The 26471-nt window shown below is 38.9% G+C and overlaps 3 protein-coding genes across 4 annotated transcripts; all 3 read right to left on the bottom strand.

The window, feature by feature from the left end:
• Positions 1 to 868: 868 nt before the first annotated feature.
• LOC148086324 (CMP-N-acetylneuraminate-beta-1,4-galactoside alpha-2,3-sialyltransferase-like) lies at positions 869 to 17316 on the bottom strand. 2 transcript variants are annotated; one of them, XM_087784407.1, is made up of 11 exons: positions 16774 to 17316; positions 15988 to 16130; positions 12077 to 12119; positions 11471 to 11563; positions 9139 to 9233; positions 8482 to 8545; positions 7748 to 7843; positions 7483 to 7669; positions 3013 to 3159; positions 2547 to 2693; positions 869 to 1678 (listed from the first exon to the last, which is right to left on the bottom strand). In XM_087784407.1, exons 1-11 carry the CDS (start codon positions 16779 to 16781, stop codon positions 1571 to 1573), a joined length of 1131 nt encoding a protein of 376 aa, XP_087640533.1. In that variant the 5' UTR covers positions 16782 to 17316; the 3' UTR covers positions 869 to 1570. The 2 variants fall into 2 exon arrangements, with proteins under 2 accessions (XP_087640533.1, XP_087640532.1); XM_087784406.1 differs by having other exon boundaries at positions 16706 to 17316.
• Positions 17317 to 17398: 82 nt separating this feature from the next.
• Positions 17399 to 19841, bottom strand: sft2d2a (SFT2 domain containing 2a). The gene is made up of 8 exons (XM_087784408.1): positions 19612 to 19841; positions 19465 to 19554; positions 18682 to 18767; positions 18505 to 18586; positions 18277 to 18312; positions 18142 to 18200; positions 18036 to 18065; positions 17399 to 17973 (listed from the first exon to the last, which is right to left on the bottom strand). The coding sequence occupies exons 1-8, from the start codon at positions 19675 to 19677 to the stop codon at positions 17934 to 17936; spliced, it is 489 nt and encodes a 162-aa protein (XP_087640534.1). The 5' UTR covers positions 19678 to 19841; the 3' UTR covers positions 17399 to 17933.
• A 3574-nt stretch (positions 19842 to 23415) lies between these two features.
• On the bottom strand, positions 23416 to 26195 carry LOC148086326 (transmembrane protein 45B-like). Its single transcript, XM_087782898.1, has 5 exons — positions 26000 to 26195; positions 25712 to 25924; positions 24576 to 24760; positions 24348 to 24490; positions 23416 to 24266 (listed from the first exon to the last, which is right to left on the bottom strand). Exons 1-5 carry the CDS (start codon positions 26193 to 26195, stop codon positions 24170 to 24172), a joined length of 834 nt encoding a protein of 277 aa, XP_087639024.1. The 3' UTR covers positions 23416 to 24169.
• Positions 26196 to 26471: the final 276 nt, after the last annotated feature.

Below are 26471 nucleotides of genomic sequence, written 5' to 3' on the forward strand. Positions count from 1 at the left end.
GCATCAATCTACAATGTCTACCTGTATCTGGAGGAAACTAAAACAATTGGATTCTTTATCACACCAAAAACCTAAGAAGACAATAGTCTTCAGATCATGTTGGAAGAAAACACCTTGGGTTCTTATATTCCACATTAAAGTTATGGGTTAAATCTGGGCATGAATGAAAATATTGTACATAAAAAAATACAAATATATATGTTTGTATACAGATAAATAAATATTGCATTTTATGTGAAGTGTTTGAAGTGGAATTTAAAATAAGGCAAAGATGAGAAACGCATTACAAAAAATTGGACATTGACCGTGTGTACAACAACAGCGACATGTATGAGGAGGTTATTTGTACGTGTAACCGTCAGTTTACAGGCAATTTGGTGCAGGTTTTGTTGCAACCACTCATTCATTAGTTAAAGAAACAGGTGTCATCTTAAACAAGCAGCACCTGACTGTCACTCAACTGATGACCGTCTCCAAAACCTGCACCGTCTCAGTCCTTCGAGGACAGGTTCGAGAGCCCCGGTGTACAGCATTGCTTGTCAAACATACATCATTGCTAGACCGCTGCCACGATAAAGATGTTAAATATACATGACATGTGTATGTGCCTGGGTCGGAGGTCAACGCGGCCCCGGGTCACACCTGAGAGCAGTAGCTCTCTCAAGTGTCTCTGTGGCGTGACACCGATGCATGTCTTGTATTTGTGCGCACGTGTTGCTCGGACGCTTTCCAAGGTTGTGTGGCCAATATTACACGTTACAGCGTTTCAAATATAGTTTAGTGTGACGGCAGCCGCAGTCTGACCTGGATGATGAAGATCGTCAGGATAGAAGGTGGACAAACAGGAAATAAAAGGACATAAAAAGCATCAGTGATAACTTTTTTTTTTTATTCATGTGATCATGTGCAGATGAAAGTTCTGATGAGCTCTCAGCTCAGCTCACTTGCTGATCTCACTTCATTGTTGTGGTGTCTGCAACTTCACTGCCGACAGTTTCTCCCTGTAAACCCCAAATCATCTCGAATACTTCCGTTCAACTTTGACGAGAACATCCTCAGACGTTTTCTCCAGTTGTAAACTAGAAGGTAGTTTACAGTGAAGCTGTGAAATCTTCATGCCAGTGGTTGTTGACCAGTTTACAGAAGCTAAAAAAGCTACAATACATTCACGTCTTCATCTGAAGCCCCAGATGAGCATATTGAGTGTCAGGCTGGATCACCTGCAGCAGCAGAACCAAAGCTGGAGACAGAAATGTTTAACTTCGAGACTGGAGCGAGCAACGATTCAAGAGTTACAGCTGAACAATGCACTAGTTTAAAGCCCCGGCACATTCAGATGAAAGGTCACTTTCAGAGGTATTTAGAGCATGACTCACTCGTCAGTCACTTGGAGGAGGTGACGCTCATGCTGAAGCGTGTTTCATTCAGAGCTAGAATATTGAGGCTGCAGTAATACACAGCACTGTCTCTCGTCCTGGTTGTCGCTCCAGACTTTGGTTGTCTTCTCTCTCCGTGGACAAGGAGGAGAGCGGCGTTTCAAGTCAAAGGCTAGAAAACAGACGTGTGTCCATCATCTGCATCCGGCTCCACAGATCCCTCCGGTCAAGTCCTGGATCACTCCGGCCTTCACCAGCTTCACCAGGAACTCCTTCTCTTTTGAGATGTTGTGGGTCCAGGACTGCAGGGATGAGCACAAGTATGATGGTCACTAATGAGTCGACTCAGAAAAAGTGTAGAATCGATTATTATAATTGTTTCTCAATTTATTATCAGCAGCAACTGAACACTCCACACATGCACAATTATATCAGATTAATGAGCTGTTAAATTTAACATTTAAAAATGTCTTCTGTTTTTAATAATTGTATTAAATATTTGTATATTAAAGTTCATTGACTTTAGTATTTCTATTTTATATTAATATTTTAGAGTGTTTTTAAAGTTCCAATTATTCTAAAAACAAATTTTCTAAATTTTATATTTTTTAGTTCCGTTTAGTTAGTATACGATGGTATAATGGCGTCAACATGAAGATTTTGATTTACTTTGACGTTCCAATTCAAATAGTTGAAAAACATATGTTGTCGAAATCCAACATTTTTTAAATCGTAGCATTTCAATTGAATATAAAGATGTTTGTACAATAGAGCCAACATGAACATTCTTATATTCTAATTCCATTAATTCCAAAATAATGTTATATATTTAAATTGTATATTTCTGTTCTATAGTTCACTAAATTCTTTAAATTCTATATTTTTTCATTTGTAGCATTATTATGTGAATAATCAAATGTTTGTGGGCAATTACTAATATTTGTTTAAACTTTGAAATATGTTTTAATTTGCAAAAAAGTTTTCCATTCTTGAAAAAGTGATTTAGGAAACATATTCAAAGACATAGTCCATCAAACGGCCATGTCTGGAGGAGACAGTTGACCAGGCTAAGTGTATGGAACATTACTCATGAAAGTGGAACCAGATTGTCTCCATCGTCACATGTGAAGTCTTATCTCAGCTCTTGGGATCATCTTCCGGACAGATTACCTCTCTGATGGCCGACATCCGGATCTTCTCGTAGTAGTGCAGCGGGGCGTACGGCATGCTCATGTTGTAGCCAAACCCAGCCACAGCCACTTCGTCGCAGTTATGAAGAGCCATGGTTATGGCAACGGCCCCCAGAGTGGGAATGTTCTGGAGGAGAGGAAGTCGGAGTGAAGGAGGAGACTGATTGACCTTCAACGTACAGTAGTTTCTCCCTCGGAGGAATATTAGAGATGCTTATTGTACGGACTTGACCCTGAAAAGAGTCACATGGCTTCATTTATCAAGTCAGTGCTACTGCTGTTTGTTTTCAGCGGGTTGTGTCTGCCGTGTGTTCTCGGAGGCCCCTGTGATGTAAACAGACAGACGGACAAATACCAGATCTCCAGCTCTCGAATCAGCCAGGATTGAAACAAGCACTCGCAACTGTTCATTTTTCACAGAAGAAGTAAGTAAGTGAGTCTCCTACCCCTCTGCCCAGCTGCCCGTTGTTGTGGGGTAGACCAATCAGCAGGAAGGAGGCCTCCTGGATGAAGTAGGGGTTGAGGATGCGCATTTCACTGGGCTCCCTCGGGACGTACCTGGCCACAGACTTCCAGAAGCCATCGGTATTATGCTGAGAGGCGGAGAGAGAGAGCAAAGAGGTTCAGCAGGAACACTTTTGCCCTGAACTTCACATCTGTCCAAAAAATCATCGTCATGTCAGCAAATGTTTCTCTCGTCGTTTCAACTCGGATCACTGGGATCATCAGACTGGGTCAGCAGGTGAGAAGAGATTTTTCCTTTTAACAATTCTTAGAAAAGGGTATTTATATATTGTTGAATTAAATCTGATAATAAAGATTTGGATTCCTAATATTAGTATTAAACAATTTGTGCAAAAAAAAACAACACTAGTTATGATACAGTGGCCATAATGTGGGTCACCTTCGGAAGATACTGCATTTTTAAATATAATGTAAATAGAAACAGCAAATCTCCCTTTCATGTTTCACACTGTTTCAAACACATTATTTATTTAAGCAGCAGGTAAACTTCAACTTCACCAATGAACTTAGGAGACAGCATCAATTACCGTACCCACCTTACCTATGGTGCCATCAAAACTGTGAACTCCCATGATGCCTTTTGACCCACTTCTCTTGAGGTGACGACTGACTGGTCGCTCTAATACTGCATTTGAATTCTATGTCTATGTTGCCATCTCAAAATTGATGGACAGCTGTGATTGGTTGGCTGGGCGGCAAAGCATTATAGGAGCTTCTCAGTGCAACCGTTACTGAGAGGGTTATTGAATAACAAATAAATGTAAATCTAAATGAGTGATAAAGAAAATCCTCATCTAACTATTTCATGGATTTTTCTGAATTAAAACTTAACCTAACCCTCGCATGGATACTATGAATGTAACCATCTGGTTTTGCATCGGACGTACTGTACATGTTGACCTTTACTTCCTGAACAAAGTGCATGCAACACATGGAAGAGAGTATGCTGCTGGAGCGGTCCAGTGAAAGCAATACCCCAACACCGGCGTAGGGGGGTGGAGGTCAACACCATTAAAACGCTGATGAAAAACATGAGGAGGAAACAAAGAAGGAAGCCCCTGTATCAGTGTACTCAGAGCCATTACACTAATGAACAGCAGTGGAGCGTCAGTCCGGAGGGATCTTTATGAACGGTTACGGGGCGCGCAGCAGGTATGTGGCACCGACGCAGCCAGGGAAAGCAAACAGTGCTGGAATGAGTCATTAGCTCATGGACATAGCATCGTTTCCCCGCCGAGCACGAGAATATAAGACTGTCACTGACGGATGAGCTGGTAATCCGGTCTGACTGAAACCATTTGCTCTTCTTGCTGAGCCGAGAACCCAACACCTCTGGTTCTGCTGGCAGCGGCGGGCGGAAACAACAGCCCACCTAAACAGAGCCTGCATCACATTTCAAGCACCTCTCCCTCACAAACTGGACCACTGAATGAACAATGAAGTTGACCGGAAAACAAACAGCGTTGTAAAGTATTCAAGCATCCATCGACTTTTCCATCAGTTATTGATACTTTCACTAGTGAATGTTGAATTTACTCAGGAATCGCAATAATGAATAACATCCTGTAATAGTGCTTTATCTTTAACCTTTCTTTTTCTAACTTAAATGTTTCTGTTTGCAAGTCGCCTTCACTTTTTTGTTTGTAAGTCTTCTTGTACTTGAGTTGTCACGGTGAAAACCATGGTCAGTAAACACCCTGAAGTGGAAATCGATTGGTCTGTTGACATTTTTTCATAATACTTGTTTTTTCTTGTGATTACGATTAAGAGAAAACAACAAATCAATATAAAGCCCTGTTGATGGAAACTAAAGGCAACACTTGAGATTCAAATAAAGCAGAAAGTGAATGAATAGAACTGCATATTTTTAAGTAAAACGCAATAAATTATGAAGATACATTTTTTCACACATCTTTCGATCTGATATGATCTGGAATTAAACTTTGATTTAGCTCATGCTGATTGATTTTCTCATCCATTTTAGTTAGTGTTAGTATTTTTTTTTTAAATATCATAAGAATGCAAATTTAACCATCAACAATACTATGAAAACAGACAGACTGGGGTCACAAATACAGTGAAGTACAATATAATTATAGAGATCACTTCTATCCTCAATTCTGACACTATAGTAACCATACAGTAATAAAATTTAAAATCTGAACGATTAACATGTCCTGTTCCGTTTTCACACCTCACTATCATCTGCACCAACATCATTAATTCAGTCAGATCAATATTACTCTTTGTTTTTAAAGGTTTAGCTTCTGAAGTAACTTTAAGAAAAAAAAGGTCGGGCTGATCTGATGAAAAGTCTAAACGAGTGATCATTCACCGACATTTGATCTCGTGTAATGAAAGACATTAGATGATTAGATCGAGAGCGATGTGGTGACTCCGACTGCAGGAATGCTGCTCCTACTCAAGCATGTGTAAGTGTAAAGCCCCAGAGCCAGGAACACACCAGGCATGTTCTTTGGCATGTTGCCTTTATGCCCAGACTTATCATTTACTGCAAGACTTTAAAAGCTTTGCAGGTGAGTGACTTGTTGATTCAAAGTAAAATCACAGACAAATATCAGACTTTTCCTAATACACTTTTAGGCACTTTCTGGTTGCCTGGGTTAATATTTTTTTATTTAACATACATGGAATAATTTTTTTTGTATGCGTTTCCCTTTATAATAAGTACAAATCTGGTAGTAAGTACACTGCAGGTTTATGACTCACATATACATTTTAAAGGAAAATAAAATGGATTTTCAAATTGATAATGACAGAGTTCCAAAATATATTAATTAATTAATTAATTAATTAAATTAAATAAGTAAACTATTTTACATGCTAAGGATAACAAACTTTCACTCCTGGCATTCCAATACACAGATTTATTTTTTAATATCCAGCCATTTTTTAGCTGCTGGTGTAGGAATGAGCAGCCATGGTTTTAATTGAGCCCTCGCCTTTTTTTGTTAGAGTAATTTATGTTGGTTTTAACTATTTGTTTTGTACTTATTGTACCTAAAAAGTTCTGTGACTCTGGACCCACGTGTCTTAAAAACATCAGTGAGTCTGTTTGGTTGTTGCTACAGCAGAGCAATAGTTTTCAAATGGTGTTGATGGACAAAGCAAATATAATGTGACAAAAAATAAAATCAATGATTCTGTTTATTAATGTTATTTTTATGTGATGTGAATCAAAATCTTTAATTGTTATAGTGTCAGCAGTTAATAAAGTCTCGACAGTTCTTTTGAAAATAAATAAATAGAAATTCAACAGCAGAGTCATTGTCGGGTCTAATCCGTCAGCCTGTAACAATCTGTTCTCTAGTCCTGTGGTGTCAACAGAGAACACCTCGGCCACACGTCTCACACCAAACCCCATCTGCTCATATCTGCACCGACACTCAGACTCAGTGGTGAATCGCTGACTCAGAGCTGCTGTGAGGAGAATGCAGCAGTGTCCTTGAGCTGGAGACATCTGTGGCGACATTAGCCACTTCAGCGGCACATCTGCCTCGCTCGACACACGAGGAGAACTTCAACACACAATGTTCTCTCTGAAGCAAGTTTTAACAAACGTAACATTGATACGTGATGAGAATCATTCGCATTCAACCGAGCTACGACACCATGAGTCCAATATTCAGCTTATAGTTGGAGATATCATAGCACTTCTGACTGCCATCTGGTGGTCTGGATATAAAAAGGAAAGAATACATTCATAATAATAATCACTATTAAAAAAGACACCAAGGTTTGCGGGCCATATTCAGCCCTCCAGATCAATTTATGTGGCCCACTAGATGATTTGCTCAAAATCAAAGTAGATGTTCATGTATATATGGTGACCTACGCCAGTGTTTTGGACAAGAAATATACAATATTGATGTCAACAATTACACAGATACTCCCAAATGAGTCCAACTGATTGTTGATGTTGAAGGAAAGGATTCTACTGGTAGTATTTAGTGAAGGAGAACAGATCATTTGGATAGTTCAGGTCAGGAGGAAGGAAAGACAATATTGCAATGACATCTTTATTTCTTGTCAAGACCATTGGCAAATATGATTTATAGATTATATTAAAGATACTCACTGATAGAAATGTTGAGTTTTTAAACCCCTGTTCTGACTATAACTAAACTCAGAGGTAACTTCTTCGAATGAGACTTAATCTTCACATTGAGATGAGTTAATATCCGTCTACATAAACTCGATCAAGAGTAAGATTTACAATATTTTTAGCCCTGCTGCTGAAAGTCAGTAGACAGTGAGGTAGAACCATGCTTTGTTTATCTGAATCTGTGAAGAATACAGCAGAAACATACACAACACAAGTGCACGTTGACTCTTGTATAGTCACATGAGTGAGTGGAGATAAGACCTACCAGCCTCTGTTTGAAGACCATGTGTCGTAGCCACTTCAAGTCCAGCGATTTGAAGGCTGAGAGGACGAAAAGTGACTGAGTCTCGAAGAGCTCTGGTTTTTGGATGGCTCCTTCTGGATAAGTGATCCTCATGGTGGTCTTGGATCCGACATCCCTCTCAAATCCTCTGACGGGAGCTTCGTTTAGTCTTAAGAAAGTGAAGAAGTTTCAGATGGATGTTAAAACACGTAAACTATTGTAAGGGGATCAAATAACCTGTACCTACCTCACCACCACGTCAAACTCATCAATTTTCTGGCCGAGTGACCTGTTGGTAAGGATTCCTCCATTTCCAACGATGACGCATGTTTTACAGCTTAAACTGACAAAAAGAAAAAAGTACTTTATGATACAATGACTGGTAAAATTTGGTAAAGTTAATTGGCAACTTAAATGTTTACTATTTAACGGTTTACTTTTACTACTGCTTGTTTTATAATTATTGAAAACAACATCACTCCCACCGCATTTTAAGATATATTTCATCAAAGAACTGTCTGAACTAATTTGCCATATGAATTTTTTTTTTAATTTAATTATGTGCATGTATTTAGAGCATCAAAGTGTGTTCTGGTTCAATTGAGAAAACATTTTATAGATTTTCAGTTGAAACATTTCACGACAAGTTTGCTCAGAAAATGATCCTTTAAAACAAGTGAAAATAAGTACATATGGGACCATCTTGATGTAGAGAAACCAGCCCAAGGCTTCTGCTGATTCGGCGTTTTTGAGAGATGTTAATTTCATGCCATTGACATTTGTTTTTTTTTTACCATTCATGCCATTTTATTTTTGTTTTTGAAAATTAAGCTGACATGTAACTGGTCCATGGTCCGAGAATAAAGATACATATCACGATCAATAGTTTCTATCAAATGATCAACAGCTTTGTTTATCGAGTTTATGTGGAGCTGAATTGTTAAGCAATACATCTGGAGAAATGTCACAAACCAGCATTACCTGTCCAGGTCGTCACTCAGACTGTAGATTTTTGTTTCTTCCAGAAGAAGATCTATGACTCCATCTGTGGATTTAAAGAAAATCAAAGAGGGGTAAATATGGATTTTTCTTCTTTCACTCCACCTGAAAATGATGATATTTGGAACACAACTCTGGCCGTGTTTAATGAGGCAGTGGGCTGCAGCCAAACACAGGGTGGGCTGGCACTTATTTTTACAATCATTATGCAATCATTTAAGAATGAGCCTGCAGTCTGATTCCCGGGGGGATAGATCCACATGCTACAACAGCATGCAAACAAGCTGTAAACAGCCGAGGGAGCATGTAGGTGAAGCTCGTTTTCACGAGAACAGTATTTGTTGTGTGACTCCTTGAAGCAAAAACCTTTAGATTACTGGCTTCTAGTTTTTCTGCACGCGTTTTTTTCCCTGTTGATAAAGTTTTGATGCATAAAATTCACATGTTCAGGGTTTTACACAACCATTCGGTGCAGCATAATCCACACCCACTTACAAACACAGCAAGGAGTTGTTGATTAGTCACGGCTTGTTTTATTGATCCGAATCATTTTGTTTTCATGGATTAAGCAATTAAGTCGTCAACAGTGATTTGTATAAAACAATTTTCATGCATGCGGTTAACTCAGTAGCAACGCACCTTGTGACCTCACGCCAAACGGTGGTGGGTAGTCACCAATCTTGTAGAAGTTCTTGTAGTTTGGATTGAGGAACATGGGGGCCGGTTTGTGGAACCTGTCAGAAGAAGCAGAAGGAATGTGAGGAAATATGAACAATAAAAATTAATCTCTCCGTTCTATTTACTTCGACTGTGACCAGTACAGATGCGATGATTGATAGCAGCCTCAATAAGAGGATTTGAGGTATCATGTTTCCTGCTTATCTACAGCCTATTACCTTCACCGAACTCAGCAGGTCTGAGATAACACTCTGGCAGAGACGGAGAGAAGAGGATTTTACCCAAGGCTTAACATTTTCTGATCTGATGAGCAGTGAGCAGCGAGGAGGAAGCAGCCAAGTTGGCGCCTATTCTTTTTTAAGAAAGCTGGATTAAAGCAGAACATTTACATTAAGTGAATAAATATATTGAAGTACAGATCATAGTAGACTGAGAGTAGGTGGTCAGTTATTGTGACATCACAATATCTCTGGCCAAGGATAGCAACATACTGCGCAAAAAAATAAGTTAAAAATGCAATAAAAAGTGGTATAAATATATAAATTTAATGTATACATTTTATTGTTAAACTTTAAAAAACCACAACACATACAAATAGAGCTAATAAAACAAAATAAATAAAGACTAAAATCAAATGTAAGTGTAGAAGAGGAAATATACACGCTAGTGTACTCAAATTGTGTGGTGTTAAAGTTAATAAGGTTTCCTTATTTTAAATTTATATAGGGAAACCATTATTTGGACAATCTTGGAAGAGCAGAAGGAAACTTTCATTCACAACTGAAAAGAGAGGAAACACAAGGGTCTGTTGTGGAGGTACTTTGAAGCAAAATGATTAATCATTGCCTTACAACAATATGGTTTAATTAAATTTACGTCATATATTTATAGCTTACACTTTGAAGGTCAACTTTGCAGTTCGATAATACAGTTCAATTGTGCTACTCAATGTTAAATAATGGCTTAATTCCACAGGTTTTAGACATCTGTAATAAAAACACAGGAGTGGACTTGAATCAAAACAGGAACATTCAGTAGAAGAATTAACTGTTTGAAGAAAAACATTGACTTTAGCAGTGTAATGTGTAATTTACCATAGTAAGAGAAAATGAGCTCTGATTTGTCAAAACAAAAGTTAACTATCATGGGATGATTAACAGTCGTAGAAATCATCCAAAGGTTTTCCCGGGACATTAAAAAGACGTTAACAAATCAACTCATGGCATTGTTGTTTTTTAATTCCAGTCTGGTTTGTATTTGAAATCTATTTTAAGTCCAACAGTACAGGATAGAAAAAAAAAATTCTAACTTACTTGTAAATCCATTTTAGCATTAACTGACTTAGATAAATAAATAACATTTTGTCTACCAAACTGCTCAGTCACTATGGGCGTCTGCCCATGGGTGTCACACCATGACTTGTCCTCCACTTTGCAATGTTTCAGTTTCCTCTTAGAAGGCCTTAAATCATACCACCTTCCTCTCCTGAGGGAGACAAGGTTATTTTTACAGGTTACTCTGGGCTCGTTTCATTAGTGACACAGTATGAAGGCTTGCACGGCTGCACTTCACTGGATGAAGCTTTTTCTCACGCACTGGGACGAGAACGCAGCAGAGGAGGACAAAAATAGTATTTCAATTCATACAAGTTTAAAACCAAAACATCTTCCGATATCTTAGAAAAAAACCCTGAACAAACATCTGCAGGTGGCGGGGCTTTTATTGTGCTGCTCTTCAATAATGTAAACGCAGGAAAGTGATCGTCGACTGCCACTCCGACCTCACAGAGCATCGAACCGTCTTATAGAAACTTTCATCCATGCACAAGACGTTTGGAAATTCCTTATGTGGCTCAAAATCTATTGTTAACTCATGCAACAATGTTGAATTGTGCATTTTGCACTGCAGTTATGACTGTATGAGTCAAGTACCTGTAACACGGTTTTCATCGATGACCAAGTCTCATTTCTGACCTAGGATTGGGGGGGTCCACAAATGACGCATCATGAGGAAGAGGTTGTGTGGGATCGGAGATGGACAAAGACACTCGTAATACTTTAGTAGGATTTTGAGTGTCTCAGATGAGTTTTAAATTCAATAAAAGTGTTAATATGGTGATAGTAAAACATGACTTATTTAATAAAGATTGTTAAGAAACTTAAACAATATAGCCAGTATATTTAGATTGTAGCAGGGATATGTTTGTTGGTTGTCAGTCCTCACCAGCTCATGTTAGTACCCTTCCACTGTGAAGAATAAATACCACTGAAGAAAGAAATCATTATTTTCTTACTTTGGATAAACGGCTTTCATCTTGGCGGCTGCATAACCAGGCTTGCAAGTGCCTTCGCTGAGATTGCCATACTTGTAAACAAGCTCCAAGGGCCTGCAAGTGTGGAGAGAGGAGGCCATGCAACAGGTTATACAACGGACATTAAATCAACCCCTGATGGAAATATTGACGAGAGCTAAAACCACCTGGGTTGTCTTTTAATCTTGTTTTTTTATCTACGTTCTATCTCCAGGTCAGATCATCCGGCATCGCAGCATATCTGTCCACTGCTATGTTGACGACACACAGGTTTACCTTCAAATTAAAGCTGCTGCTTCTGCTCTATCCTGTCATGATGATGTCACCAGTTGGATGCAACAAGATTCCCTTCAGCTGAACTAGTCAAAAACAGCAGTATTAGACTTTTTTCTGACAAAACTCTGACACAAGACATCCCTCTCACGCCTGGAACTGGTTTCAACACAAAACCCCTGCTTCTTTGCTGCTCTGTCTCTTTGGGATCAGTATTGGGAAATATTCAAATAAAGTTTTATTAGTAGGGTGTTAAAGCAGGGTTATGAGTCGCACCCAAATTCGTGAAAACAATAAAAAGAGAAATCTACTCACAAGCTTGCATCCAGCCTGAGGAGGAATCCTTGCTGGTCATACACTGAAAAACAGAACAGCATCATCACCTTTGATGACATATTCATTCGTCACTAGTTGGAGAAAATAATAAAACAGATACACATACAATCGGAAAAAAAAGTTACTAAAAACCAAAACTCTCCACAATCGGCTCCTGTCAGCATTGTGCGAGTGAGATTAATGCGGATTTTACATTTTTGTCATTTCTCTATGGAGGATGAGCATGTTTTTAAGTAGATCCTCTTCTTGTCATTCAGTTATTTACTTAACAAGCATCTGGAACTCTGCTTTTAGCCTCTTCATGGAGACAGAGGAAAACAAATCGACATTTAAACAGGTCTTGTTAAAAAGGAACTAATTGTTGTTTTTTCCCCTAAACTAATCAGGTCTCACATGCCTGTGGAGAAGCTACTTTTAAACATTTTAAATAGTTGTATTTGTCAATCATATTCAGGAACAATAACTAGTTATTAAGACAATGGCTTCCAAACCATACTTTGTAAATTTGAGGCAATGATAACGTTTAAATAACAGAAACACAACTTAGCAAAGAAGACTTTAGATACACTTTGGCCTAAACTGTTGCATACGTCATCTCAATAAGAGGTTTTCAAAGGGAGACATATCATCCATCCTGAAATGTGCGTGTGTGTTATTGCTAAGACGCAACACTAGCACTAAAGGATATCATCTAAACATGCTCATCTTCATGACAACAAATGCACAATCCACAGGTGAGGATGAGGCATAGGTCCGTTCGTCCAGAACTATGCAATAGAAGATGACAGAACGGTTTTTACAATGAGGTGTGGAAGCAGAAAGTAGGCTGGTCATGACAACAAAACAATATTAATTCAAGCTATTGCAATAGATTGCTCAGCTGTTCCACAAATTCCATAAACAAGGTGAAGACCTGGGTGTTTTTATGCCGTCCATTCCGAGACGATGTTGAAACAAAGTCATTTCTATCATTATATTATTGACTCAATGTCAAATTCTATAGAGTAATATTTGAAAGTTCTAATGCTTTTGTAAAAGTTCTAAATAATCACATCTTCTTGATAAGACAGATGGATGAGATGTAGATTTGCTTGGACCTTCAACATGCAGTCATTTGATTCTCATTAGGTTTCTAGATCATTCTCTCATTGATGACAAAAGGACGCACGTGTGAGTACGTTTGTTGAGAAGTTTTTACACCTGTGCTCATGAAAGTTGTGGACATAAACTAAAATGAGAAATGAGTTTTCTCTGCATAAGGGAGCCGCCTCAGAACACTTGACGCCTGATCAGAGTGTCGTAGTTTGAGAGAGAATGGCCGTAAAGACGTGGCTTATACCTGATTTTACCAATCGTCCCACGGGGAAAATGTTATCCACATCTGTGTCTGCAAAATACAAGTTTTCGTAGACGTGCCAAAGCATATTAGCTAGTGTTCTTTTTGTTGTGTGTACTTTTATATCCAGGAAGTAAACATATAAACATTCACAAATTATTCTTATTGACGCGTTTTTTTAAGTAATTTTTTTTCCAACTTATCAAATCATACTCAGGAAATGACGAACCGTTTAAATAAGTAGTACATTTGTACTTTCTTGCTTTTTAGGTTGATGATACATACTTTTGTACTCACAATCAATCATTATATCCTATTCATTTGATCCAACAAGTGGAAGAATCTGCTGGTGAGCCTACATATAAAAGCACTAATAATTTAATGACAAAGTGACAAGACAATATATTTTTCTACAGTCATTGTGAGTACATACATTTATGCATCTCATCATGCTGTATAAGTAACCATAAAAGTAAAACTATATTAACTTTAACTATAAACTTTATTATATAAAGGTTTTAAAATTAACCTGAACGATAACATGTGTTTTGATAATCCAGTCCACATGGTGTGGATACAGTCAACAATTGATTGAAACACTTTTGTTTTTCTTAAATTTCTAGTTAGTTGCTAATTCTGTTACAACTAAAAGTACATTTGTTGGTACAAATATAATGACAAGTATAAGAATATCTCATTAGAGATTAATAAAAAAGCTGATATCTGAACACTTTCCATATTTTCTTGATAATAACCATTTAAGTTCTTACATCAATGGACATTTTAATGACAAACAGTGCTTTTAGGCATTCAATGTTTTATTTTCTGTCTGTTATGTCACATGATACACAGAGGAGTTAAGACTCAATCAACATTAAACCATTGTTTGGAAACTTGGCTGTTCTGATCAGTGTTCCATGGACAATCGCAGTACCCTAACCTACAACTTTCTTACAAAAAATACTTACTCATTTTAAATAGCAGAGAAACTTTAACAATTAAAGCTGAAAAAACTGCGTCAGTAAGCAGCCAATGAACTAAGACTTTTCATGAAGTTTTGTTCTAAGATTTATCGACTGACGAATGCTTTTCAACTGCACTTAAATGTTTACAGATTGTCAAGTCTATTGTAGTAAACAAAGTTGCTGCATGGCTGCACTTAACACACTATTTTCTAATCAAACCTGAATACTGGCTCAAAGAGTTTAAGAGCAATAACCTTTTAATGAACACTAATACTCTCCAAACAAGTCGTTTTTTTTTAATTGTTAACAAATGTTGTTTGCCGCAGGTGAGGAACTCATTTTACTGTTATTAAATATCACAAGTTGAGTAGTAGCTCGAACTCTGCAAGAAGAGTGTTGCTGTAATAAGAGCAGTCAGATGTTCAAAGTGAAGCAAGATGTCTCCACCAGCATGGAAACCTACACATCCCAGAATGAGTTGCCATATGGGGAGTAAATTGTCACCTCGAAGAAGTTTTGTAAGGCATTATAATATGATTTTCTATGAAGGATTTACCTTAAAAAAGTGGGTTTGCTACCTTTTATTGTGCACAAATAACTATTAACAGTGACTGTTGTTTGAATACAAAGTAAATACTCAAAGTATTGGTTGACATGTCTAGAGCAACTTTGGGTCAATGATGAAGGAGGGATTTTTTGGGGTGGTTTTGAAAATCCTCGACTTGAGTTTACAAATGGACATTTAACTCTGAGACAGCCTATATTTTTCTTTACACCTGAGAATTCAGATTTTTATAGTTCTATTCTTTGCTGGGAGAATAGCTCCCCCGCGTGGCCGGATAATGAAACGCAATTAAAAACGATGATTTCAATCAAACGAGTATATCATGGATAGCAACCTTATAATGCAAGTATGGCTAAAGCAGGAATAGCAGAATATTTATTTCTGTAACGAGGAAAAAAAGAAGCAAAACATATTGTTTATTTCCTTCAGTATTGATGTGATCTATTGCTTATTTTGCGTGTCATCTCATTTTACTGGCTAGAACGATAAAGAAACTCTCCCTTATCATCATGCAAACATAAATATGAAAACGACTGAATGGTAAAAAGGTTACCTTCATGTAATGTAAGTAAGTAAGTAATGGTTATTTCTAGAGGGCCTTTCTAGACCAAGGTCACAAACGCTTTCGCAATCAAATCAAAAATATATACTTTAAAAGATCAAGACACATAAGACAAACACAGGAGTCCCAGAAAATCAGGGAAAAGTCTGCACAAATTAAAATGTCCTAAGATGTAATATCTAGTGGCAAATATATATCACAAGGCGCCGCCGAGATGACAGTCCTCCTCTGAACACTATCATCAGTGAGCAGAGAAGCAGATAGAGCACGAACGCTCCTCCCAGGTTGCAACACTATTGACCGAGTCGATACATACGGATGAAGATGTGTTTTTTCAGCGAAAGGAAACACTTCCCACACTTCTTGAGCAGTGGTCAGTAAAAGCTCCGGGTCGTCGATGGCAGACATTATCACCCGTGGTGCCTGGAAAACGACTCAAATCCTCGACTTTTGACGACTCACCTGATCTGAAACCCCTGCCCGGGATACTGATCCTCCCCGAGTAGTAGAGAAATCCCAGGACCAGCATGGAGCACAGGCCCAGGAAGAGGTTGCGACTGGATTTCATTCTCACTCCGGCTACAGCACATGACACCAGCAGCAGCCTGAGAGGAGCACATAACCACATTAGGTGAAGTCAACAATCCAGAGTCTATCCTGCAACAACATCCTGTTGGATTGCATTTGTAATGATCTGTGTGCACAGTCTTCCTCGTCACCACGTGATGTTTATTTAAACCTCTCGCTCACCTATGTTACACGTCATTCACTATATTTTAAGCATCTTTTAACAGACAATACAGGTAACTGGTAATGGAGAAAAATGCGTGACTAACATTTAATACATAGGTTTGTCTGGCCATGATCTGTATTGATGATTTATGGATCTTAAGGTCGCGAAAACAGTGCAATAAACTAAGAATTTCGTCCACTTTTTTAAGATTTGCTATCATGAGTGGGCAGTGAGTGACGTGTTCCTGGAGCTAACGGCTAGCAGTGTCGCTTCATGACATCATAAAAAAATCCATATCTAGTCGATGATAGGTAACGTGTCAACCAGAGAAATCCAAGTGGCTTTATGTGGGTAAGGTTCGGTGAGATGACAACGACAGGTGACATGTTGCGCGTCAGTATGACAGGCGCTGCTACAGTTAGCATGAGGCTAATAACGGACACTTACAGATAATATTCAAGTTGACCTCGAGACACTCGCTCGCTCCTTCCTCCTCGTCGGCCACCGAGACTTACGTGTGCATGTGTCACCATCCACTGGGTCGTCCATTACCCCGATAGCCATGTTTAGTTGAGCATTTTTTTTCAGTCAGTTTGGTCAAATAAGAATCACCCGGTTCTTGTCCATGTGTGGTCTGTGGCGCGTCTGTGAGCAGCAGGAGCGCCTCGGCGTCACAAAGATGGGTCTGTGGCGGAATCGCACCGGCGACTCTATATAAGCTTGTTTTGCAGCGAATTGTTGCTTAAACCATCCACGAGCAAAGTGCTAGCAAATCTACTGATGTGCGTATAGAAATTTAAAAAACACATGGTTTGGCATTTAGTGCGCATGCGCAGTTGTCATCACATTTCAGGTAATATATATTGTAAAAATAAAATGTATAATTCAGTGAACGAAATAATATTTTACTGTATGCATTGCTAAATGTTATTGCCCGTTATTTAATGTTACATTGAATTCCGATAAAGTTTTTTTTTTAAATGTTTAATTGTTCAGAGGTTGATAGAGAACTTTTCTGTAGATATGAGTGTGTGTGGGAATGGTTGTATGTCTTTGTGTGCCTTGCAACCGACTGGCGTCCTGTCCAGGGTGTCCCCTGCCTTGAGCAGGCTCCAGTCCCCAAAAAATAAGAGGCAGACAACGAATGGATGGATGTTTATTTCAAGCCCTGAATGTGAAGAGGAAGGATGGACTTCCATGGTTATGAGAAAACCTCGTACAGGGGGTGGAACAAGGGTAGGATCTTTTGTTACATGTTTGTCTTTATGCCTGTCTTTATGTCTTTATGCTTTAAAAATCAATAAAATGTGTTGTTTTTTTTAAACCATCGGATGTTTAACACCAAGTTATTTATATTTATTCCTGTAAAATATGTAATGACAAATGGAAAAAATTAAACTAAATACTGTTCTTCGTCCAGTATTTCCATAAGGGTTTGACTTAAGTCAGTCATCCTCTTCTTATGTATCCCCTTCTTATTCTTGTTTACCACACATAATAAATGAAAACGTTTATTTATTTGACAATGAGATTATGCATCATAAACCATTGAAATTAGTAATTAAATAAACATGTTAAAACCTATAAAACGGGGTTGACTCCCAGAATATTTACATCTGTTGCTTGTTCAGTTATGTAGTTTTTAAATATTGAATCCGGTGAAAGGTGGAGTCGCTCACTTCATACATACGGCCAGGGCTCTCATTAAGGCCTCCCTAAAAGTAAAAGATTCCAGTTTAAACATGGATTCGTAAATAAATTGACAGTTTGAACCTACCTCACACAAGGGATGTATGAAAGGCTGTACCTGCACCCAAAAAAACAGGCCATGTCAGCTTCATGAGGCGTACAAAAGCTTCCATTTAAACCATAGAGTGACTCACCAGGTGAAAGACAAGACTTGTAAGATACAGAATAAGAGAGCGAGTCCAAAATTCTTCCACTGGGATGAAGAACAAACCATTTTAAATGTTTATTCACATGAAGGTTTAAACACATTCATTTAATAAATCACTTACCCAGAAAGCAGCACAGAGCGTCAACACAAGACAAGTCTGCGAGAAGGAATATAAAAGGTTATTTTCCACTTATCCTTAATTGACAGAGCTTCACCAATGTCTTAATATTCAATTCCCTGTTAATTCAAATCTCTTACTATGAACAAAGCGCAACTACTTTCACTAAAAAGAGCGTTACCAGACCATTATCTCGTTTCTTAACAGACAAGAGAACAAAATTCTACTCACTATCATGATTGCTGTTGCCAGAGCTCTGGTCTTGTCACACATCTTTTTCAGCTGCTTCAGTGGTCCCATCAGAAACATGGTGCTGGTAGAGGAAAGTGTGATGTCAGCATACTGTATATGACCACATCACTCAACACAAAATGGTTTTAAAATATTCCTCGGTTGGTTCACACAGACCTGCCCAGGGCACAGATGTTTCCAAAAGTGTAGAAGACGATGAAGAGAGTGAGGCCCACCTTGGGCAGGAAGAGCATGCATACCCCCTGCACAAGACAATACACACAAAACATGAAGCCATTTAAAAGTCCTAAAATTATCATTGACAAAACCATCAAATAATCTGAACTTTAATAATACCTTCGGTTTGTACTGCTCAAATAAATAAAATTATATATATATATAATATATATATATATATATATATATATATATATATCAATACAGAGTTACTATACCACCAGAAAAACAGTTTTCAAAAATAATGTTTAGATAGTTGATTGGTTCTGTAATTCTATAAACTTATTTTGTGTGTAAACATTTTAAGACGTTTCTATTTTTTCAGGCTTTTCCTTGATTTTCTGGAACTCCTTTTGTGTCATCAGTTTTATCTTGATCTTTAAAATATATACTTTATTGAATATTGTTTTGATTGTTTAAGCGCTTTGTGACCCAGGTCTGGAAAAGCGCTATATAAATAAAAATGACTTACTAACCATGTTCTGTCAAAGTTACTGATTCAGATATGTTTAAATTGTAGTTGAACATTTTTTTTAAATCACAGAAACTCTTTCAGCTGTGAATAACAAGGAAACACCAAAATCTCTGTCATCTGTGACGTCACACGGCGACATTCCAAACTTCCAGACAAACCAGAACTTCCACTGTATCTCACCTCGTTTATTTCCGCCCTTCGTGATTTAAAACTAATAATAATAATAACAAGAGTTTTAAATGTGTTACCAGAACTGTACACGCAGCCCCGACGACGAAACACGCGACGAAGCCCTTCAGTCTGGTGGCCCAGCTCAGCGAGGAGGCTTCATTCACCGTCTGCACACAAACTGTTCTTCAGACCAGGGTTCAGCTTCGAAGGAGGATCAGATCTACCTCCAGGATGGTCCTGTCGTCCCTGCGAGCCTCCTCGCCGCTCAGCACCGACTTGAGCTTGTCCATGACTGCTGACCACAGATGGAGGTGTGAGGGAGATGATGAAGATGATGAAGGTTTCTCGCTCTCAGACACTCTAGTCACATGGCTGCAGGTGTGTGGAAGTGACGAGGACCTACCTGTCCAGGTGCGCGTGGGAGGGAATGAGGGAGGGAGACACTTGTCTTTGTTTTTTTTTTATATCCGAGCAATAGCACTACACCTTATAAAAATATATCAGCCATCATAGACTCAGGCTGACCAATACTAAGAATAACTTTTATTTTCTATAGAATTTACTTATCACAGATCAAATAAATTGGCAAAAAATTAGGCAGTATTTATATTTAAATTCAGTGCCTTTTTGGAATAATATCAATTATCATGGCAAAACAAATCTATACTGTCAACATTTTTTCAATAAAATATAATGTTTCACTTGAAATTGTAAGCTTAGTTATATTTACCGTTAATGGCTAATTGGAATTATGTGGTTTTTATATATATTTTTATTTTTATTTATAGAGCCCTTTTCCAGACCAGGGTTACAAAGCGCTTAAACAATACTCAAAACAATATATACTTAAAAGGTCATGATAACACCGAGAATAACAAAGGAGTTCCAGAAAATCAAGGAAAAACCTGAACAAATAAAAATGTCTTAAGATGTTTCTTGAAGGATTTTACATATATTTAATTGTATTTTTAATTAGAAAAAAAAATGTAATAAAATATAAATTAACCACTAGATTTAATAATCGTAATAAAATTATGATTTTGAAAATGATTTATGAATGAGTAATTAAATATCGATTAAGTTGTTCACGTTGATAAATAAATTCTTCCGCGAGATAATAATAAAATAATTCAAATTTAGACGCCCTCTAGTGGTGGAAAGAATCTGACGGACAAACGCTGGTTCGGTATTTCAGGGATCGAGACGTAAGTGCGACTGAGATGATGAATTCAGGAGGTGAAGGAGAACAACTGGTTTAGAAGCGAGAGAAGCAAACGGGGTAAAACGAGGGATGAGGGACAATTACCAGAGTGAGTGGATTGTGGCAGCTCGGGCGACGGGTCTAATCAGAGTCCTGCTGAAAGAGACCCGTCCTCGTTCAATAACCGCACTCTTGTCACTCTCGCCCCTTAAATCCAAACACTCCCGTCTGCCTGGGGAGCAGGTGATGGAGGCAACAATTAAAGTGGACGTCTTCTTTACAGAGGGAAGACCTTGTCACGGTCAACTAAAGCGTCCCTGAACCAAATTCTGCTTCGGAAGTAATCGACTTACGATGAGTTCTTAGGTCACCGTGCCCCTAAGTCAACCTTATGTCAACCTTAGGCCAACCCTAGGCCGACCCTGGGTCGAGCCTAGGCCAACCCTAGATCCCTAACCCTAGGCCTAACCCTCACCCTAACCCTAGTTCAACCCTAGATCGACCCTAGTTCAACCATAGGTCAACCATAGTTCAACCCTAGGCCAACCCTAAGTCAACCCTAGGCCAACCCTAGTTCAACCCTAGGCCAACCCTAAATCAACCCTAGGCCAACCCTAGGCCAACCCTAGGCCAACCCTAGGCCAACCCTAGGCCAACCCTAGATCAACCCTAGTTCAACCCTAGGTCAACCCTAAGTCAACCCTAGGTCAACCCTAGGTCAACCCTAGATCAACCCTAGTTCAACCCTAGTTCAACCCTAGATCAACCCTAGGCCAACCCTAGTTCAATCTAGGCCAACCCTAAGTCAACCCTAGGCCAACCCTAGTTCAACCCTAGGTCAACCCTAGTTCAATCCTAGGCCAACCCTAGTTCAACCCTAGATCAACCCTAGTTCAACCCTAGATCAACCCTAGTTCAACCCTAGGCCAACCCTAAGTCAACCCTAGGCCAACCCTAGTTCAACCCTAGGCCAACCCTAAATCAACCCTAGGCCAACCCTAGTTCAACCCTAGATCAACCCTAGTTCAACCCTAGGTCAACCCTAAGTCAACCCTAGGTCAACCCTATATCAACCCTAGTTCAACCCTAGTTCAACCCTAGATCAACCCTAGGCCAACCCTAAGTCAACCCTAGGTCAACCCTATATCAACCCTAGTTCAACCCTATTTCAACCCTAGATCAACCCTAGGCCAACCCTAGTTCAACCATAGGCCAACCCTAAGTCACCCCTAGGCCAACCCTAGTTCAACCCTAGGTCAACCCTAGTTCAACCCTAGGCCAACCCTAAGTCAACCCTAGTTCAACCCTAGATCAACCCTAGTTCAGGGTTGAACTAGGGTTAGGGTTAGGGTTAGGCCTAGGGTTAGTGATCTAGGGTTGGCCTAGGCTCAACCCAGGGTTGGCCTAGGGTTGGCCTAAGGTTGACATAAGGTTGACTTAGGGGCACGGTGACCTAAGAACTCATCGTAAGTCGATTACTTCCGAAGCAGAATTTGGTTCAGGGACGCTTTAGTTGACCGTGACAAGGTCTTCCCTCTGTAAAGAAGACGTCCACTTTAATTGTTGCCATCCATCACCTGCTCACCCTAGTTCAACCCTTGGCCAACCCTAAGTCAATCCTAGTTCAACCCTAGGCCTCTACCTCATTGTACCTACTAAATAAAACTCAGTTCTTCATCTCTCACTAGTGTTCAGAATCAATAAAAATGTGATTCTTCTACTATCATATCTCATGAAGTGTACACGGTTCAGACCTTGTTTCCAGAGCCAGAGTGTGTTTTTCTCCTGAGTTACATCTCTTCCCCTCCAGGCTCATGAAAGCTCATATTGTTTCTGCCACTTTCAGGGGAAACTAAATGAAGCAAAAAAAAGGTTTGTCTCGAGTCAAGACTGAAGACGGTCGAGTCGTCTGCGGCGACGAGTCGTTGGCTTGAGGCTGTTAGAGAAGCTCAGACTCAGGTATTTGCATTTGTCAGAGACACGGAGGAGTGAGCGAGTGTTTGGTCAGCTGGACCTCATATTTACAGTATTTACACAAAACTTTGTTCAAGTCGTGATGTTTTCTTCACCGTCCTAGTGTCGTTCAGAGGCTGATGGTTCTGTCGGACGATGAATAATAGAATTCAACATTTAATACGTTGCAACTATGATTTTTTAATGGACTTTTTATGCTTTTTAAAGATTGTTTTTTCAAGTAATTGGATGAAAATCATCTTTATTTAAAGCCTGAGTTTGCTGTTATTTAATAATATACATTTTTAGTAATTTTCTTTCACATAGTGTTTGATATTCTAATATATAATATATTATATTATATATTTAATTGTGTAGCCTTTTCATTTCCGTGTAGAAATGTTGTGATAATACTGTACATTTTTGGTTGAATTAAAAAGGCTACGATCCAAAAAATATTAAATTAATAAAATATATTTTTGAATTATTTGAATAAGAATATAAAATTCTGAGTAAAATTTTTTTTTGGAAAATACTGAATTATTTCTATCATATCATATCATAGATCTATGTTCTTTATCTTTAGACTTAGATTGTGTCATCTTGTTCTTTCTCTTTATGTTCTTATTTTATTTTGATTTTTTTTTTATTTTTTTAATAAAAAATTGCTGTATGAATTGGCTATTGGAAAAAAACAATTTCCCAAAGGAGACCTCCTGAGGTATCAATTAAGTTTTACCTTACCTAACCTTACCTCAGATGGCACTGTCTTATTATTATTTTTATTCTTTGCCCCTACCAGTGATTTGTAATGCCGCAGATGTGAAAGCCCTTTAATCTACTATTGTATACAAATAGAATCAAAACACAATGACCGCTTCAATACGTCATGTTTTATTTATAAAACAGCATATAAACAGAATAAACTTGCTTGTCTTTGCTTAAAACCGCATTGTCTTTGAGTTAACAGCAGAATTATACCAGATATTGTGTTCACACCTTGACATTTGGGGTTTAGAAAAGGGTTTTTACAAAAATCTGGTTGTCTTGGACTTACAGCAACACAAAAATAACATTCCCACCACTAGATGGCGCTGTCACGTATGGCAACAAGATAAACAGACACTTAAACATCACACACGAACTATCTGTGCAAATGGAAAAAATAAATGTTCGCCTCAAACACCCGCTTATCAAAAGGAAAATGAATATAAATACAAAAAAAGGCCTCATAGTAACTTTTCACTGGCAAACATTTTACAGTCTAAACGTATAGTTGTTGTAAACAACTTGCAGATTGATTTTAATTTTGAGTAGCTGAGCAACATGAAGTAAAAACATAAATTGCATAAATTGAAATATAACTGTACATATTCCCTTTAAGCATATTTTAGATCACCAGCCTCTGTCGCCTTTCTTGGCACATATGGGTCAGAAAATAATTTATTTTAAAGATCAACAAATATTTTCAAAGGTTAAGCGCTAAGCTATTTTGGTCTTCTTTTCTTTTTTTTCTGACCCACTGTTTATCTGAGTAGCCAACACCCTCTCCTACCGTCTCTTTGTATTTCTGCTGGAATTTCAAACACTACATCCCTGATTTGACTGTTGATAAGAGAGAATCCTATCTAGAAATTCTCATCCTCTGAGTCTTGATCTCGGTCTATGTGCTTCAGGAGGCCCATCTCCATGGGAGGAGTCTTCTTTAATCTGGAGCGCACCACGCTGCAGCAGGACACAGTCAGCATTAGAATGAACACAAACGGTTGTTAGGCAGGATGGCCAGGTGTGTGGTGGAGCTCTTACCAGCTGACGGTGCAATAAAGTGCGCTCACGATGAGCAGGGCCAAGCACAGGTGCCAGGTGAAACACATGGTGATGAACATCATGTTGGCGTGATCGTCCATGTCCCACTGAGGCCCACTGGGCGGGTAGAGAACAAAATCTATCTGAGAAAACAAAGAAGCCAACACAGAATTCAGCCTTGAATTTTAAACTGTTTAAATCCATGATAATGCTTTGTGTTTCTTGTACCTGCCAGAACCAGCTCCCCTGCAGCAGCGTCAGGGCGCAGCGCAGCAGCTCCAGGGTGATGTTGCCTCGGTGGAACACCTCCAGGAAGGAGACCACGGCGCTGCCGAAGACGGCGTAGAGCAGCAGCTGATGCACATGGACGTCCAGCATGCTCCGGCCGTGGAGGTGGTAGAGGAAGAGGAAGCCTGCACCACAAGATAAATCTATTTCTGATGATAAATTCTCTCACTTAGATTCTCACATTAAAGAAGAACTGAGTCAACAATTAAAAATGTGCCCAGACCAAAAAAGAAAAGGAGTTACTGCGATATGATATTTCTTGTATCGCCGATAAAAAGATATTAGAGCAAGCAGAATGATACCGAAAAAAACGTGTTTTGAAGAAGCAAGAGTAAACAGGAAAGCAGGGGCGAGGGGGTCAAACCCAAAGTTAAATTAAGAACAGAGAGCGATTAAGAACTGTGTTTTTTTTTCATTTTAAAATAGATGTGCTGTGATTCCTACTATAAACATCACCGGTGGAAATAAAACGGCATACATTCATTTCTAAAAAATAAACGTGTTACTCAGATCAAGACTTCAAGGAGCTTCCTGTCACTAACCAAAGGGCTAACCACAGTTTCTATCCGTGCATTGGTTTCTCTTACTTTGACACGCAATCACGCTCAGTCTGCTTCCTGAGTCGAAATTCACCAACGCACCCTTGTGCACCTCGACATCCAAGTCAACTCCCTCGCTCCTCACAATAGACCTTCTGACCCCCAATTGTTCTCAGTTGACTTCAAAATGTTACATAAGATTGTGATATGCTCTTGTGTCCTTTGCTAACCTGAAAACGTGTTGTGATCGTCTGGCTTTCTAGAATTCACATTAGTTTGTCACACCCAGAGTTTGAGCACTGCTCTGAGGACTGGACAATATGAGGAAATGCCACCAGAAGAATGAAAAAAAACTAGCCTGTGGCGTTGATCAACTGGAACATCTGACATTTGTAAGTGGTGGTTTAAGCAGGCACTCACGTCATGTTACACAATTAATTTCCAAACAAATGACTGTATGTTGCTACTATAAAATGCAGACGTATTACTTGTATGTCATCACTAAAGCACGTTGAGGTACAAAGGTAACTCTCTCACCCTCGTTGAAGAAGGCAAGAGCCATCATGAGTCGGTCCAGGGCCAGCGGAGCCGCCTCGATGGTGTGGACCACCAGGGTCACCAAGGCAGCGAGAGCGAAGAACAGGTACATGGTGGAGTGCTGCCAGTTCATCAGGTAGATCCAGTGTTTCTCTGCAGAGTCATACAGATGGAACCTCGGTCCACTGTCAGCAAACTGCTCTCCAATGATCCCTGCGGAAAATATGTTTTCTTTCACAAGATGCACGTTGAGGACCAAACGACTCGTGCTCTCTGGTTCATTCTTACCGACGAAGGTGAGAAATAAAACAACCAAACTCTCAATCACTTCCAGGCGTCGCTGAAAATCTCTCCCGGAGAGTCGGGTGGAACCAATGCTCCTGTTCCTGCGGGAGGCGCTCAAGAGAGAAAACTTTGCCGACCACCAAAGACCGAAAATCTGGAAAAAGACTCCAGGGAGGGCGTGACCTTTGAAACTCCCCATCACACCTGGATTGTAGAAGCAAAGACGATCATTTAAAATCTAAATTTATACAAGATTACACATAGCAGTTTTATAAAATACCAAATGAATACTTGTTTTAGATTATAAGATATATTCAAACTTTTTTAAATGTGTTTGACATAATTGTAACGATCCTAAATACATTATATTGTATATTAACATTGTAGAGATTTGAAAAAAAAGGAATATATGTTTTATTTCGCTTTTAAATACCTATAATTTCAAAATGTTTGTTTACCTTCATTTTATTGATTT

The sequence above is a fragment of the Callionymus lyra genome, chromosome 2 (genome assembly GCF_982586985.1).
Source record: "Callionymus lyra chromosome 2, fCalLyr1.hap1.1, whole genome shotgun sequence".
NCBI lineage: Eukaryota > Metazoa > Chordata > Actinopteri > Syngnathiformes > Callionymidae > Callionymus > Callionymus lyra.